At 38.0% G+C, this 19,172-nt stretch overlaps 1 protein-coding gene across 3 annotated transcripts in view; it reads right to left on the bottom strand.

The window, feature by feature from the left end:
- The window catches only part of ADAMTSL3 (ADAMTS like 3), a 174,311-nt gene that overhangs the window by 135,234 nt on the left and 19,905 nt on the right, over positions 1 to 19,172 (bottom strand). For all 3 annotated transcript variants that reach the window (XM_048318254.1, XM_048318255.1, XM_048318252.1), the window contains exon 3: positions 8,743 to 8,862. In XM_048318254.1, the coding sequence (XP_048174211.1) occupies positions 8,743 to 8,862 (120 nt within the window). The remainder of the gene's footprint in view (positions 1 to 8,742; positions 8,863 to 19,172) is intronic.

Genomic DNA, 19,172 nt, shown 5'->3' with positions numbered 1-19,172 from the left:
ACATGAAAAAATTAGTAACAAATTCCACATAGTTTTCTTTTTTTTTTTTTTTTTTTTAACAACAAAGTCTCCCAGCTCTGTTTCTGAAAATCATAGACGCCCTCTGTACCCCTAAGCCTCCAAGGCAAGGCTCAGCATCAGAGCTGGCTGGAAGCTACACCTGCACCTGACACACACAGCACCAGGATGTTTCACATCAGGAGGATTAAAATGCCTCAGATCCTGCAGTACCACAACCTGTAACACATTCTAAGCTCTGAAAATGAAAAGTACATTTGTCAGCAGTGATCCTCTCAATGAACCTACATTTACCATTTTTGCTGTTACTGCCAAAATTGATAATTAATGCTTGCAATTCCCTTGCTCGTAAGCAAAAAGCTTTTGAAGCCTAAATAGTTAGTAGAAATAAATTAGGTTTAACTGGCAATACTGACAATTATTTTGAAACAGTACAGAGCTAAATAACTGTTGGAAGTTGTAAAGAGATTGTTCTTTAGTTGTCTCAAGGCTGGTTCATTATGCAAGTGTTAATGACATCAAAAACCATTTTAACTATTTCTAGAAACAAAGCCAAAATATGCAGATTTTTAAAAGAAGATTTTTTCACTTCATCTTCCACATAGTGGCATACAAATTGGAAGAAATTTAGGTTCAAGTACATCTCTACTAAAAGGGTCATTGTGACATCCAGTCTCTCCTATAAATAATTTTCCCATGCTGGATGGGCCTGACTGTTAGGGATGTGAGGGATATTATCCACATGATCAACAATATAAATTCCATTTAAATTACCCACTGCCTTGCAAAACAATGTAATTCTTTCAGAAACACACAGGATGAACCATTTTATCAAGCAAGCAGTTTTGCTAATCATTATTCCAGGGACAGTATAAACTGAAACTTCTTTTTTTTTTCACTAAGGCTTTCCATGTTAAAAGGGAAAAGCTTTTAATGGTCTTTAAATATTATCTGTGGCAGAAACAACACAGAAAGAAAAAAATAACCAAATTGATCACATTCATCCTTCATGAAAAATTCTGCAATACAATTCTATCTTCTCATTTGTGCAAAACTCAACAGGAGCTTAAACAGCTCAAGAAGTTCAATAAATGTAGCTGAATTATCAAAAAACTAAACACAATCTGCTCTCCCCTTGACTAAGACCAGTGAGAAGAGATGGTTTCAAAATGTTTGTGCTGTGTGAGCAAAGTGACTAATACACCATTAGGCTTTTATCAGCCTAAGACATCCTCTCATCCCTGTATATCTGAAGAATGACTTTCCAGTTCCAAGCACCTCATTTCCCACAGTACTTGAAATATATCTTTTTGATTTAGAAGCACTTCTCCACTGTATCTCAATGAACTCTTATTGATAGATGATAGCAGCACTACGTCAGAGCTGTGCAAGCACGGGATTATTTCTGTTACCTCCAGACCTTTCAGTCTTAATTTAGAAGGCTGAACCTAAGCCTTTATCAATGTCAAAATTCTTGGATAAGAACATGTGCCAACTTCCGGAGGTTCACTGGGGGCATGAGGAGGTCAGTGGGAAATTCACATTGCATTGTATCAATCTCTCATGATTTAATCATTGGTCTCCTCTAAAGAATGACAAATGACCACCTAGTCTGTATAATGTCAATTCATTTCATCAGGTGTCTTGTTACTAACCCAGTGCAGCAGAATTGAGTTAAAGACTTTACAGTAGAATATTTGCCCAAGTACACATCTTTCTGTCTGTTCCTTGGAGAATGAAAGGTTAAAAAAAGAAAAATACTTTAAACCTTTTGCTAGAAACTGAAAAATGTATTTGGGAAAACCTGGAGTTGCAAACATTAGAACATGAAATACTGAATGTGAGTTGAAAAAAATTCAGTCTTTTATGAAAAATGTGCATGGTAGAGATGCTAGAAAAGCAAGGCACTTTGTATTAAAGTGGGGTTTTTTTATATATTGCTCAACCTCAAACTGAATAAACATGAATTTGTGGCCCCAAAGATACATCTAACAAAAAAGGAAGAAGATCAATATCCCCTGCATAGCCTTTTATCATCCACTGGAGCAGCCTCAATATCTGTCCAGCGCCCAGGGGAGCAAGAATAAGAGAAACAACTGAAAGTTTAGGTCCATTCTCTTTTCTCCCTTGAGAAATCATTCTTGGGAATGACCTTGCAAATGAGGGGTCACTTCCGCTACCCAGGAATCCTCTACCAGCTGCTGAGGTCAGTATCATCACAGCCACAGAAGGACTAAGGACCCAGGCCAGTAAGTTTCACCACAGAATCTGGTGGAATAGGATTACAGCCTCGTAGAACGTATTTGATCCAAATTGAAATGATATAAAATGTGTTTTCTGCAGAAACTGTATTATTATATGTGAAGGCTGTTACACTGCACAAGGTGAGGACCTACTGGCTTCTGTGAGTATGATTTACACACAGAGACGTTTGGCAGGGTTGGGACTAAGGTTGTAATAGAAAACAAGAAAGTCCGTAATTCTCAGTGAAACGTGGACTGCACGCAGCAGTTCCACTATTTTCTCTGAACAACAAAACCCTGAGCTTAAAATGGTAGTTGGTGCTTTAAAAAGTGCCAGTTCCCCATTCCGTTTGCCAACAAACAAAAGTATTTAAAAACAGTTTTCAGCTCACTAAACAACCTATCACACACAAGTAATGATATAATTACTTGTGCATATGCTACTCACACACTGCCAGCCAGAAATTAGCCTAAACAAAAGTATTGTTTGAATAGGATCATGCCTGACTCATGCAGTACCAGTCTCTGTAAGAGTAGTTTTGCCTGAAATTGTAAGTGGTTTTCATTTTCTCTTAATCCTTGCCTCCTTTTCCTCCCTTCCACTCCAAATCAAAAACACATTTTGCTTGATTATGGAGCTAATTCCCTTACCCAAAAAAAAAACCCCAACCAAAGAACATACCCTTAAATATAAAGAGGCCAAAATTAAACCTGCAAACAAGAAAATAAAGGTATATATTGGGGGAAAAAAAAGGAATAGAATTAAAAATATTAGGGAGCACCTAACATCACCTTCAGTTAAATTTTCAGAGAAACACCAAACAATGCTTGTTTTATCTTCAGCCTTACAAACACATGGCTGTAAACTCCTTAACTGTGATTTAAAACTTGTTACGAACATCTGTAGGATTAGTATGGAGTACCACAAACCTGACCTAGTAATTTCTTCCTTGCACAAGATGACCCAGCCAAGAGGATGTAATGACTTGGAGGATTCAAGTCACTGAAATCAGTGTTACTCTAACATCAGCAGACTGCAAAGTCAGTCCTCTACACAGCAGAGGAGCAGTATTTCTAACACAGTGCTGAAATTCCCACAGCCACGTATTAGCAGCTGCACTTCTGGTGCTTGGATAAAATTAAGTTTATCAGTTCATTCTCTGAATACACAAATGAAACCACCAAGTGTTCCATAGTGGAATGTTTCCATTATAGAAGAATGCCTGAAATAGTTTGCGGCCACTTGAAAACAGTTTGCTTATTCAAAAAAAGAATCTCTAAATGAAGAGCTAGACATTAAGATTCAAGACGTTAAGTCTTTTTAATAGTTCTGAGTGCTTTTTCAGGGTATCAACAAAAATGGCTCATCAGAGAATAACACAAGTTTCAGGCTCCTCCTCAAATCAAGAGTACTGGAGCTTTATGTACTTGGGTAGCAAGCGAGCCACTGACTACAAATCTTCCTCCCTTCTCGGGATTAGAGCTTGTCCTCACTGATGTGTTAATTTGCAGTAACGTCCCTTACATGATTCATCTGCAAGCCTGAAAACGTGTAGCTCCATTTCTCTGGTGATTTAGATGCAAACTGGCTGGCAATGGAATAAAAAGGCTCAAACTGGGAGCAGGAGCCAGCAAGCAGCTGATACTCAGAACCAGGCTGTGACTCAGGTACCGTTCCAGGGGCAGAGCATGGAGGATGGCAATCAGCAGCAGGTGGAACGGGGAAAGACATGAAGAAAATTGTGGGAAAATGGCTGTCAGCCCAGCAGGACCCTTAAGACAACTTCTGTCCACCCAAGAGTTTCCTCGGTGTAATATAAAAAACTTTCAGAGCAAACACAAACAATTATTGCTGCCAGACTACAAATAAAAAGGTGGAACAATAGGTTCCACCAGTTTATTTCAATGTTAATTTTTTAAGTAATTCAGACCCTGGGTTCCACTGCCTTTTTTTTTTTTAATTAATACTTTAAATGCCATGCTCCTTTTCCCCCTGAAAAAGCAGAAGCCAAGACAGACTATTTCTATTTGTGGAAGACAAGGCTTAAATGAGAATATTTATTTTCTCGATTTTGGTCTTCACTTTATAGCAGGTCGCTTTTTCTAGCAAACCCAAAGAAATAGTGATTAAATGAACTGTAGCAGCTGCAGCCTGTGTGTTACAACTTGCACATCTAGTTGAAAACAGACTGACTGGTTTCTACCTTACCTTGCATAGCCAAACACTCACAAGTCTGATAGTGCATGTTTTCATTAATATTTGTTTAGAAATAGATTTCTTTGCCAAGACTGAGCTACTTAGAGACATATATCTAATTCCAGAATCAGGCTATCCTTGTTGGGAGTTTAAACTGGTAAACACCATAAAATTTAGAAGCAGCAAGGTCAACTAGAAAGCTAACTGGTCAAGCAAACATCTTCTCACTTGAAAGATAAACTTATTTTCTTTTTTCTTTCCTTTGTTTTACCCACACCCCCAAGAGAACTCTCTTTCAGCCAGCCAATCAAAGTGGAAATGTACTTCAAACACATTCAACTCAACCAAGTTTTCACTGCTGTCCTTCTTGGTGGTCCGTCATATGGAATGGTTTTAATACTTGGAAGCAATACCTTAAGTGTCAGAAAACAAGAACATTTTATTTCTGCAAGAAACCTTTCCAGTACTACTAGTATTTTGGAAAAGAAAAAAAATTCCTTGTAGTAGATTAAAAGGTGAAAAGCCAAAAGAAATCAGAAAGAAAACTAGGAAACTATTCCATATGGCAAGGTTCAACATGTATCTCAAAGTTGGAGAAAGGGCTATTACTTGTATATTTATTTCATAATTTCATTTATTTTCATATATTTATTCTGTTATTTTTTTTTTTCATGAATGGTAGGAGAGGGGCATACTTTTTTTCAATCTCAAATTTCTAACAGGAGTAGAAGTCTTTGGCTATGCATCAAAATCTATTTGGTACCAAGTTTTAAATCACATTGACTCAGTAGAATTCCAGAAACGCAGGATGCAACGCACTGACACAAGACATCACTTGGTGAACAACACAGGAGTCTTTAGAAAACGTTCAGTTTAAACATTTCTACATTTCTGTCCTTTGGGATCCCTCAAAAGTATTTGCTTTGAATCACTGCTTTTCCCTGAAGATACAGTAATAAATGTGTCAAAACTATAATGTCCCACTCTATGCAGATGTCACCCCAGTGAATCAGGCTGGCAGTATTTAATCAGATCTTAAAAGGTATTTTCTTCTCTAGTCATAGAAGCAGTAAAAAAAGATACTCACTGAATTTTCAAAATATCTAGCCAAAGAATTTCAGCTGCATGTAATTCTTAAAAACACATACAGCAACAAAATATGCAAAGAGGTTAGTGCAGTCCTGTACAAAAATGAGAGCACAGTCCTGCCAGATTAAACCAGAACAAAATGTACTATCTTGCATGTACAACATGAATCCATATGTAATTCTGCTGGGCTAGAGCAGAGTACAGTGTGTTCCTATTAATATTTACTCATCTTTCATCTCAAGCTGTAAGCTTGTCATTTCAGATAGCAAATACTTTTGAATATTTAAGTAACAGCTAGTTCTATTTTACTGAGATTACTTACTAACAAAGGAATGAATGATTCTGATTAAACTGGCTCCCTGCTTGAAAAATATTACACACAACAGCCAAAGAAAACCCCTTTGAAACATTCCTGTGTTTGGAGGATGTAAGGAAACTAATCTTGGATCATGACGATGATGATGCTGCTATATAAAAATATTATCCATCTATCCCTGGAAATTTTACTGGCCTGGATAGAAGGAACAGTGCAAGGGGGGAAAGGGCACACTTGGGAAGACAGGGGTAGGTGGTTTTCCTGCAAGTGTCTCAACATTGGTTAGCCAAAAGAATAGAGGTTGTGAGCCGCCCTCTTCTGCACCTCCATACCACAGCCTCAGGAACCTCTCACCCCTTTATCTATTCTGTTCCCTGCCATGGACACAGAAGGAGGAATGATCTCCAGAGCAGACCAGATCACACTGATCTCTTGTTTTGCTGGAGTCAAGTGCACAGAGTTATTTCACTTTTCCAATTTTCCAGTGTAATTTGGGATGTACCAGAACACCAAGACTTTGTAGGATTGCCCACAGGACAGTTCTGGAGATCAGGGGAAAGGAAGAAACGTATTTCCCACAGGCCAGCAGCCCTTCACAGTAGGACAAGATAGAAAGTGAATTGCTACAACTAAGTTAAGGAATTAAGGTGTGTGAGAAGATGCTGCTGCGTTCTTTATTCATGTGGCAACCTTCCTGTACTGGTTCCATTTCTGTGATGGATAGGTTAAAATGGACTTTCAATGGGCATAGATTCCTCTCTTTTTATTCACCTGTGCATTCTTATCACATTTATCATGTATCAAACCTATCCATCCCAGTTTGAAAAAATTCAAGAAATTATCCAATGAAGGATTTTCACCCTCTGGTTTTAAGACTTCCATCCATTCATACCAGTAAACATCAAAAGAAAGAGTTGAATGAAACACAGAAAACAAGAAAAATATCTAGTTTTCTGACCCAGTTTGACCACAATACAATTGAGTTTTGTATTAACATTTCAGCAAAAGTATAATTATAACTATATGTTATACAAACTTATGATCAATTTCCTAGAAAATCAAGGAAAATCTTTCTATTCATGAAAGAAATCCTGGTTTATTTGCAGGAAGGTAAAGCTAGAGATACAGATCAGTTCCCATCTGCATTCAATGTATTCATAACTTTTAATAAATAATGCTTACGGACTGAATTTCCTTTCACAAGAAACTACTGCTAATACAGTTGCTTTTACTTTCAACATTTTGATGTTTCAGCACCACTTTCAGTTCCAGGAATTCAAACTTAATTTCATACTGCTAAGTGCCTGGGAAGAGCAGGCTTCAAAACTAAATCACATTTATGAAAGAAGAGAAGCTGGCCATATCCTAGATCCAATTCAGATCTCAATGGAATTAATGGAAAACTTTCCATCAAATGGAATTCTTTCCATCAAATGGAATTGAGCTTGGAAACAGCTTCTGTATAGAGCTATGCTGGTATTTGAGGGTTTTTCAAGGGGATTCATTTTGTTTGTTTTTTAATCAGCTATATTATTCACATAATCCAAACAGTCTAGTCAAAGACTCAGACTAAGCCTCTGTTATATTTGATTTATCATCTTCTCTAAAATGTGCTCCATTAAATGGAAACTATTTTGATCAAAGTGTACAACCTTTACAGTGTTTTTCAACTACTGTCATTAAATGCAGCCTGAGTTGCAGCTGCATTTTACTGTCCTATAAGTTATTGCTTTCCCAGGTGTTTGGTCCAAGGAAGGTCTTATCCAAGTACCTTTTGTGTTGATAATCAAGACCCTCTAGGGAAGCAAAAGTATGAATTATTGTAAACATTTAAACTAAATTCAAGCAGTTCACAGTGGCTCAGCATGCTTTCTATTGTATCTTTTCTGCTTCCTTTTGTCTGTCTAAAAAGATTGTCAGTTTAAAGCTTAAATAACCTCACCTCAGTTCTCTCTTTTGGGGTAGTGATGAGTAAATTATTTTCTTCAAGTAGTTCCTGCGAGGAGACCATCTTTCAAAATACAGCTACCGCTCACAGACAGATCCATACCTTGTGATGCGGGGAAATTTTGGCTCTTCTCTCACTTCTTCAGGGACTTTTTCCTACAAATTCCCTCCTTTTACATTAAGAAACGTACTGTAAGTGTCTATGAATGTAATTCAGACAGTTTTGATGTGAAATTCAACTGACTCCTGGAACACATTGTGTTATGAGTAAATTTCCACAGCACGCCACACATTTCCTAGGTTTACTTCAGATCTTTTGCCAAGATTAACAGCATTTCTTTCATGTTGCTTTCTTTACATTTATATCTATATTCCATGTTTAACAATGTTTCTATGGGTCTGGAGAAAGCATTAAAGATTTTTACCTTTAAAAAAAAAATTGTTTCTTTCTAAATAGTGCTCCATCCATTACTACACTTCCCATTTGTTTCTTTATTATTCACCCAACCTTCCCTTACAAAAACTTCATTAACTAATACAACGTGCTGGAAAATGCAAGATCTGCCTAACACTGATTTTTCCATTAAATAAAGCAAATTAGGGTTAAGTCAAACAATTCACAGAAAGGACAATCACTTCTAATTCTATGCATTTTGCAGATGTAACTATAAACATCTATTAACACATCACTAAAATATTGCTGCTTTTGTCTCCATTACATCCTGTTAGTATCTTCCAAAAGTGGTTTTACTTATTATTTATGCAACTAAGTGCCTTAAGTTTGATTTTGCATAGCGTGTTATCATTCAGCTTGCTATAAATTTGATGTGCCTTCAAAAGATAACACATGCTCTGTGTCTTTAATCTGTTTCACAGCGATCTGTATCTCAGGGTTACACGAATGTGACAATCTCTGTAATTTTCACACTGACCTGGTCATCATAACGGTACGTGAGGAACTGCTCCCCCGTGGTGTCCTCAAGAAAACTCCCCTGTGGAGAAAGTGCAAACTCAGGCAAGAAGTATGCACCTTGGGATTGCTCTGCTCTTGTCTGTAAGAAATTCAGAAAGGTCACGTTACACCTCCTACATACACAAGTAATTTTTTTTTTTAAAACTATGCATATAACTACAAAATCTAGACATGAACTTCTGGAGAAAAAAAAAGAAAAGCGTTGTGCTTTCAGGCACGGTATTTCTGGGTGGATGTTTTGCTTTGATGAAGACATGCTAAATGCCTACAGGGCTTCAAACCAAAACAAGATACCCCAATAGCAGAATAATCTACTAAACCAAAGGAGACCATCTCTGTCTTATCAACCATCAGTGCTCAAAGACATCCTTTGTCCTCAAACACAGAGAAGCGGCTACTGCAGGTAACAGGCTTTTGGGTAAACATAATACATATATTTTTACAGGAAGAAACAAAGACAGAATCACAGAATAACACAGCTTAGAAGATATCTTGAGGGCTCATGTAGTCCAACAGGGTTACCTATGAAGCCATGACATTATGAATTACCTTCCTATCTTGCAGGAAGATACTACTGCAAAGAAGAAATAGGAAGGGAGTGGGAATGACTGGAGTGAACACAGAGCTCCATATTAGTTCAGGATGCTATTCAGAACTGGGGAAGAGCACTTGAGAACACGCTGGGAAAGAAAAGGGCTCATTTCAAGCTGCAGGGGAACTAATTCTGTGAGAATCATAGTTGGTACCTCCAGCTGGGCTGTCTGACACCTGGGTCCTGATTAGAGAAACAGCTTTTCCTCAGAGGATCAGTGCCTGGTCAGCAATCACAACACACCTGAAATTTGCTCAACACACCAAGCACACGCTGGGCCAACACCATCTCACTGCACTGTAGGTCTCAAGCAACCTCAGATACGTAGCAAATGTTCTGCACAGACTTTTCTGCCCTTATTCCTCCTGCATTCCACACTGCCCTGAGAAGCCAACTGGTTTGCATACTAGAGAAAATAAGCAATCACCTTTTGAATGCAGAATATTTAGTCCAGCTGTGGTACTGAGGACAGGGCAAAGAGATGAACATTACCTTCCAAAAGGTTGAAATCTTTCAGGGAAGATAAAAAGGCCTGAAATGTACACATTGCTGCTGGATGTTTAATAATGAATAAACTTAATAAATAGGGGTGTAATTAAACTGGATATTTTGACATTTACACAGCAATTTTATATGAAATCTGGCAGTTGCCATCGCCCAGTTTCTAGACTCTTGGCTAGAACTGTACCACATATAGGTGCCAGCTAACTAGAGTTTTCAAAAGTAATCAACATAATTTAACCAGCTTGTGGTGGAAAAGGAGGGTAAGACCTACTGCACTTTCTCTCTTGCAGTAAGTTCACTCTCTGAAGCTCACAATTTATTTCATAAAAAGCAGATGGCATGTCATTTGCAGGAGGGTCTGGAGAGGCTTACGGTCTTTCGCTTACTCTGTTGTGAGCTGTCAGCTTCTCAGACTGCAAACCCCATCAGTCGTGACAGCATCAGATTAACATACTTGGTTTAAATCAAGGAGTCTTCATATAAACTAGAAATAGCTTGCAAAGGACATGTCTAGACTAGGGTAAAGGTCATATTTCAGCATGCAAGACTGAACAGGATTGTAAAGAGGATTTTTTCATCAGGCCTACAGAAGAGTAATTCCCATTCTCACCGTGTTATCGTGACATTTCTAAAGCTTATTGCAGCAGAGCTCTCACTGTTACACTTCAGCCAACTCATTTTATTTATGCATAATTAAGTAACAAAATGTGGAGAACAAATCTACATTTTACAACAGTTTCCCCATAAGGCCACCAAAAGAGGGCCACAGTTATGCTTCCCTCTGAATCCGAGCTGGCTGCAGCTGATGCAAGCCTTGACATGTGAAGCATAACCCAGACATGAAACGGGCTGACATAATCTGGCATCCTTCCCCACTGGTTTCAATGGGCTATCGATAGATCCTGTGTGAGGGAATATGGCAATGATGTAATCCTATGATTTCAGCACAGGACTAATGGCTAAGAGATATGCATTCGAAATCTCAGGTGGCCTGGGTTCAAGTACTTATCATTTCTACCTCAATTTCACCAGGTGTAAAACAATTACAGCACCTACTGACCTATATTAATGGTGTATTGCTAAGTTTATTTTGTATTTGTAGAATACTTTGGAAAAGAACACTGTTAAGTGCTAGTGATTTGTAACAATATTTTTGGAAGAGCTGCCTAATTTACAGGCAGAAGAGAATCAAACTTACCCCACCATACTTCTTAGCTAATTGTATATATCACATTGTTGCCTAATTTCTCACAAACAAATTTTTCAGTAGGATATGTAGCAATAAACTTGCTTTTATTTCTCATCTTTGTAAGTTAAACATTTTAAATATAAAGTCTTTGGACATTAATCAGTATCATGCTTTGAATATAAAACATGCCAATATTTGAAGCTGAAATACCAATTTGATAAACATAACAAGAAAAATTAGGGGCTTCTAACACACATTCCATTTTGTTGTTAAAAGCTAATGAGCAGCTACGCACTCGAGAAGCAGAGAAATGCTTGCTAGATTCAAGCAAGCAACATCTGGCTTCCAAGCATGGAAAAATTCAGTGTAAAAGGCAGATATTTTATAAGGTTACACAGGAGGTTACAATGGAAACTGATCTGGCAGCTGCAGCAATAGGTACTGCTACCTGTCTAGTATAATTCAAGTAAGGAAGAATGCAGCAAAGCAATTAATTAAAAAAAAAAAAAAATTAAAAAAAAAAAAAAAACCAAAAAAAAACAACACCACTAAGAACATGCTATGAGCTGTCATGGCAACCAATGTTGAAACCAAGGAATTACATCTGATAAACAGCCCAAACTGAGAAATTTTTTAAAAATCAAATCTTCAAATGTTCAAAGAACTCTTTTGTATTCACTCACCAAAGTAGCAGAAAAACATTTTTACCCTCTAGATCCAGATACCTTCAAGTAAGCTGCATGTTCCCAATGCACTTTCATTCATACATTGTACTGAACACGAAATAAAATGTTTCTACTTAGTCCATTTTATTCCCCACTGAGGAATCTACCAATGCTTCTTATGAGGCTTTTTATATTTCTATGGGCACTTTGGCTTAAACATAATTCAAATTTCAACAGTCTGTGGGCTTACAGTATATTTGAGATCATCTCTGAATGACTTAGCTAATCTGATATAAATTCATGTTTTAAAGCAAAGACTGTAAGTGCAAGTTTCAGAAAACAATTACCTTTCATGCTAGTGTTTTCGGTCTGTTTAATGGCCAGTTTAATCTCAATAGCTTTAAATTAAATGTTTCAAGTTACAAGTACACTTAAGATTTAGAAAAGGCATTTTAAACCAGCTTTTATGATCTTAAGCATATGAAGACAGTAGAAGGTGATAACGTACCCAAAGCAGATATAATACTAATCACATAAAATTCATTGAAATGAATATATCCTGTAACAAGAAAGTATATATTACCTACTGACAAAAATGAAAATACAAAAATTGGAAACAGATCAGTGCTTGAAAATCTTTCTAGCTGATCAGGACATGTAACTTATTAGTCAGAAACTGAAAAAAACAAAGTCTTCCATGCTACATCTTTCTGCCTATGTGATCAAGGAGAACTATCAGCATAAGTGGGAAGTGGGAAATGGCACTGGTTTTATTCAAGCCTTGTGCTGGAGGCACAGCTTTGATCTCAGGCTGTGATTGCTTCCTCACTCACCACTCCCCACCTGAGTGCTGAAAGACCACATTACTCTTCCACTTTCAACCGCAGAAGACACAAAGTATTGCCTGTATCCAAGCCTCTGGTTTTTAGATCTCCTTCCACCAAGAGCTGCATGTTGTTTTTACTGCTGCCCAGTTTCATTTCTCCATATAACACTGACTAGAAGCATCTGCCTGAGTTGTTGGATTTGAGGATTTTATTTTATTATTGAGAGTAAGAGGAATGGTCAGTGAGTGCTTCCCAGCCAATACTGCCATTAGCAAGTAGCACAGCTGAGAAGGACTGAATGCCCACACACAGCTGAGCATCTCCCAGTGACTGAGCACAGTAGGTGCTGCTGGGGCACAACTTCTGATTGCATTTGACCCAAAAGGAATCCCAGGGACATACTCTGAAACCACCACACAATGCAAAGTACTTTAACTGCTCTTTTTTTCCCTTGATGCCCAGGATTCATGTTAACTATTGCCATCCAGCTCACCCACAATTACCAAATCAGGGCAATCACTAAACTGTAGAGTTTTCCTATTACTAAAAAATTATAAATATTAAACATTGGTCATTCCTTCCAAGTTAGAGAGAAACAATTTCATCCAAGGACTTAAACTGCTATTGTAATTTCAGATAAATTAAAAATCTCGTTTAGTCTACAGTTCCTGGAGGTAATTTGATACTAAGGCCAAGACAAAGCTCAACCAAACCTCATTATAGCATGCTACTATTCTACTTAATCATAGCCACCAGGAGACTTGAAAGTAATTGTTCCATATTTATATATAGACAGCAACATCTTTAGAAAGAGAGATTTCTACTAAATCTGAGCTGTGAAGGTCAAGAAGGCGAGAAAACAGAGATTTAATATCTCAAAGAAGTTACTTGAACATAATTAGAAGTAAAACATTACTATTTCAGGTACAGAGGACTTTTTAATTTTAGAGTTTCTTTGCACCAACAGGCACATACAGAGAAAAGTAAGAACTCTGCTGTTATGTACACTTGAGACACATAAACATTACCTAGACTTAAATCAGTCATTCCCTAACTAAGCCTGTGTCCCTGCTAAACTTGGGAGCATAATGAGAGCAAACTGGAGTAATGCAGATGAAAGCTTCAAAATGATTTATTTCAAACGCTGAAAATGACAAATACCATGTTCTTCCTGAACCTGCCTCAATATCTTCCTTTTAAAAAGAAACACAGACAAAAGATAAAAGGTCCAATCAACTAAAGCTTTACAGTTATGCACAACTGCACTACCCTGCCCAAAGTAAATTCTATAAAGACAAATCAGCAAAGGCAGTTTGCTTTCCATTGTTTTGTGGCTCTTTTATTAGTTCTTGTTGGAAGCAGAAAATGGGCAGCGTTCATTTCCAAAATTGTTATTTTAGGGGAAAAAAGACGGGAAAACCAAGAAGAGAAAAACTATCTGCATTCTTAATGACTTGTAAATACATGTTTGCCAGATTAACATGCACAGCAAGTCCAATCATATACCAAAATGTGTGTATTCCCATTTAATTCAAGTTAAATATCTGTCTCCTAAGCTGCTGCAGCATTTGATTTACGCCCCAGGGAAGTAATACAGCAGCTAAGTAGCAGTTTAGTTTAATGGATTTTCAAGGACTGCAACACAAAAATATTAGATAGAGCACAGCACTCCAGCTTCATCACAACATGAGAAAGTGTATTTGCAGATAAACAATGTCACATCAACAGTTCAGAACTTCAGATGTCTCCAGAGCAAGCAATCGTGATGAAGAAATATCTAGTAAGAGTCAGATTAGCTTTTGTCATGGCCAAGATCTACAAAAACAGCTTCCTAATGCTAGACACTCTGAAACGTTTAAAGACCCTGCTAGTGAACCGAGTTTCCACAGAAGCTGCCAGCAGCTTAGCATTTCTGCAGACTAGGCCAATTATTTAATTATTAATATTAAACTAAGAGGCCAGCATTCCAAATCAGAATTAAAATATAAATGTCATTTCTCCTAGAAAAATGAAAGAGGACTTGGCTGAACTGAAGTCAAGCACTTCTTCATAGAATAACTCTGAAAAGAACTTGGCTGTCACATTTCATCAGGGAAGTCATAGCTGAGACAATCTGAAAGACTGAGTCAAAAGCTGTGCCGGGGACAGAATTAGTGGGAGACTCAAGGATTGTTCTTCCATGTTGCATGCTCTGTATTAGTTAAAAGCAGACTTAAGACATGTCTGATTTAAGCCCAGATCTAATGATTTTTTCCTCTCATCTCTCATTCTAGGCCTGTTTGAACATGAAGAAACAAAACAAGCTTGGAAAAATGTGCCTCTGAGTTGAAGATACATACAAAGATAAGCAAAAGACAATTCTTAAACATTTTGGAGAAGCCACCTTTTTCCAGAACAGGAAAATGCTGCCAGCAAGCAACTTAGAAACTGATAGTTCAGCTATTGTTTCAAATGTCTATCACTGAAAACTGAATCTAAGCTGTAACTATAATCATATTCACAGCTGCTAGAAAGCAACTGCCTACATCATCTCTGCTGCTCAAACCATCCTGTGCCCATTCAAGCACTAGGAGTCATTCCAGTGACTGGAATGTGCTTAAGATCACGTCACCAGAACAAAAGTGCTCAGCCTAAACCTTTCTTCAGGCTGTTGGTTTGTACAACTTTAAGCCAACACTGAAACAAAAAATAATGGAGATCATTTCGTTTTTTAATTCAGATCCTATTTTTCAGTCTTTTCAAAAGGACATTTCTTCCACCATTTTTCTTGATTAAATGTAAATACATTTTCTTTGGCATAGCTTGGGCTGCAGACTGAGATCAACACATTTTGAAATCTTTTTCTGCACCTTCTAAAATTTATACTAGTGATTAAGCTTTTGGATATTTATCAACAGTTACTTATGTTTTCTCTTGCTATTGTCTGGCTAAAAGATTAAACATTTCACTGAAAGGCTGCAGCAGTATTTAGCCAAAACTTCATTTACTTTCAAACCCCAGCTTAATAAAAGAAATATGAACCCTGAAGTTTTCCTTCTTCCAATGAAGCTTCTTCTAAACTCTGTGTTAGGCAGACTCGACCTAAAATTTGCTCTAAAACGAGCAGCACTAGCAGACTGAAGCTTCTCCCAGTGGTATCAGTGGCAAAGCTGCCAGTGCCATCCTTACAGAACCAGGGCCCAAATCCATCTGCAGCAGGATGACATCCCTTGCAATACAACACCACTGTAAGGTCTGTGAGTAACACTGCTTACTCAATTTTCTCTAGTTTTGTACAAATAAGAGCCAAGGGGAAAAATTCAGCACCCAGACAAGATAACCCCAGAGCAGTTCACTTCCAATTATTGTCAGAAAATTAGTGACTGTGGATCAGATCCTGCTTTCAAAATAATACAATACCCAATTACTTCCCCAAGTCTTTAGCTTAGCCTTGGGGAATGGGGAAGGGGCTCAGCCATGTTTAGATCCAACATAAAAGCGATTTATAGCATGTAGATAAAACAATCTATTCTGCTGAGGGAAACTTCTACCTGCCTGTTCCCCAAAGCTTGTGCTTTGGGGGCATAGGAGTGGTTGGGGGATGTTTTCACTCTTTTTTTAAGATTGAATCCCCTTTATCAACTCTTCTCTGTGAGGAAACAGTAAAAGGAAGGAATAGCTGGAAATGAGACAGAAAATACCTCTGAGAAAATACCTAATTTAAACCTCTTTTTAAAATCTTGTAAGACAGACATAGGTCTAAAAAGATTTTTTTTTTTACCTCACTTCTTTCACTGTATGTTCCACTATTCCAGACAAAACCTTCTTTTTATTCTTTACATAGTAACCTAAAAATTGGTAAAATTCTTGTCATAAACACAGTCCTTTCAGTATTATTGGAGCATATTCTCATGGAATTCTATCTTTTATTCATTGACAGTTTCTAAGGGTTCTCATAATAACCACAGAAAAAAAGTATGATACAAGAGTACTATGGGCATCCTTAGCAAAGAAACCAGGATAATCTGCAATACTTTTTTAAAGTTTTGTGTTGCAGTTTAACCTAACAGGCAGCTAAACACCACACAGACATTCCCTCACCCCCACGGAGAGATGGGGGAGAGAATCAGGAAAAAGGTAAAACTCTTGGCCTGAGATAAAGACAGTTTAATAGGACAAAAAAAAAAAAAAAAAAAAAGAAAATAAAATAAGGAAAACAATGATGATAAAAGAATGTATAAAACAAGTGATGCCTAGTGGAAATGCTCTGTATTTGCTCACTGCCACCCAGCCAGTCCCTGAGCATCAGCCACACACCCCTGGCCAACTTCCCACAGTTTTGTTGTCCAGTGTGATCCCATACAGTACGGGACATCCCTCCCACTGGCCACTTGGAGTCACCTGTCCTGGCTGTGCCCCCTCCCAACTTCTTGTGCACCCCCAGCCTCCTGGACAGTGTAAGATGGAAATCCTCAGCTTAGTGAAAGCACTGCTCAGCAACAACCAAAACACCATCATTCTCATCCTAAATCCAGAATACAGCACTATACCAGCTACCAGGTGGAAAATTCACTCCATGCAGCAAAATCCAGGACATTTTGTTAGTGTCCTTTATCATGAACACCATGTGGTGAAGGATTTTTTTGCTGTTGTTGTTGAAGTGACAAGCTGCTGACAACTGCACTCCTCTGCAGGAAACAGACAATCCTGCTTGTCTAGGACCATGACTGCAGGTCCAGTTACATACTGGAGGAGACTGGAAGCATAATCATTGAGGAACTGCAGATTTCTTTACAAAAGGCAAGAAAGAGGCAGAGTTTAAGGCTATGTAGGATCATTGTCAGAGGCAGCTGGATTATAAAGCCCAACAAATCAACACGTGCACTGAATGAAGATTCACACTGCTTAAGGAACAAAGGAAAGAGCAAAATGAAATGAGGAAGGATACAGGGTCATTCCTTTAGTGGCTGGAAGAAGCCTCCACCATGAAGGGCCAAGACACCCCCTAGCTCTGGCAGGCCATGCATTAACGTAGACCTTAGGATTACCCAATAACACCACAAAAAATTGATGAATAGAGGCCTTATGAGAAGAAAAAGGAGCTGTAGCAGCCTAATCCTTTCCTGGTGAGATAAACAGCACCCAGTTGGCTTGCAAGACTAACATCACCCTCTTCTAATAAATTACTTCCTTCTCATCCCCTTTCGCAGTATCCAGACTGGATAACTATAATTCTGCTGAAGAAAGGTTACAAGAAAGGTGTGAGTGCTCTCAGGTAACCAAAAGTTGCAGCTAAAAAAAATCCTCCTAAAAACTAACAAAGAAAAAATTCTGGGCAGCTGAGACATGATGGCACCATTTTGTTAACAATTCTGCACAGTACTTGTAAAATGCCTCTTTGCTCTCATCTGGCCACAGTGACATGCCCACGCTGGTGTGACAGCAGGACCCAGGATTTAAGGAAAAACACCCTCCATTCCATATGACCAGCTTCTCTACGTGCAGGTCTAAACAGCCCAAAGAAGGCAACACAGGTGGTAGCAATTTGTATATTTATATTTGAGCAAAATGGGACCCAGGACACTGTGGGGTACCTCAAAAGAGTGTTAGCCACCATCAGATAAACAGGATATGGATGAGGGAAAGTAGGATACAAGACTTCACACAATACTTAGCTCCCACACAATATATTATACAGAACTAAAACATAACAGTTAGTTCTTATAGTCTCCAGTGTTGTAGTACTATTCATCAAGACATATTGTGTGACTCAAAGTTGTCAATATCCTCATTTACAATGGCTGCTCTCAGGAGAGTCTGGGACTTCTGACTCATATTTTCCCAATTCTTTTTAATTTAAATTATAACCTTTATGTTATTAATGTTATGTTATGTTAGTATGATTATTTATATTTAATTTCCTTTTGAGTTTTTTCTTTAATAGTGATATAATTTGAACTGACACAGTAACATGCTTTTCATATACTTCAGTTGAAATTGTGCCTAAGGGCAGTGAAATTCTCATCCATAAGCTGCGTGAAGAAAAAAACTCTGGCACTCAGAAGCCAAACACCTGCTAGAACTAGTGGCAGATCCAGATTTTTAAGAGAATTCCTGTTGCATAATGAAAACACAAAGAAGGGAAATGTGTGGGGTGATGGAATGGTATTAAAACCACGGCACTTAGGGGAAAAAAAAGAATCCTAAACCACTATACACTTCAGAGCTAAATGCTGGAGATTTTGATATTAAAGTTGTTCAGGAGTGCAATTAAAACCAAAGATTTTGTCACGTGAGGAAACCTGAACAGTGACTCTATCATATATGGCAGGGCACTGTCATGCCTTTCATTGCTGATAACAGGGAGTTTTCTCCCTGCCCTCAACCTCTGTACATCTGCTTCTGGTTCAGGTGGCAGGGAAAAATTGGCAAAGAGTCAGCCCCCAAAAAGGCTGCCCTAGCACTAGTAATTTTTCTTCATTGCACACTGTTTATACAATATTGTCATCAGCAACAGTGTGGTGTTTATCATAAACTAAACAGGTAGAAGAAATGGATGGAATTGCTCTGCTACTGTAAATGACTACAAATTCTCCTAATAGAAATTGACCTGGAAAGAGGCAAAGTCTCAGC

The sequence above is a fragment of the Corvus hawaiiensis genome, chromosome 13, assembly GCF_020740725.1.
Source record: "Corvus hawaiiensis isolate bCorHaw1 chromosome 13, bCorHaw1.pri.cur, whole genome shotgun sequence".
NCBI lineage: Eukaryota > Metazoa > Chordata > Aves > Passeriformes > Corvidae > Corvus > Corvus hawaiiensis.
Note: the sequence above shows the minus strand (reverse complement) of the source record. Positions and strands in the feature narration are given on the sequence as shown.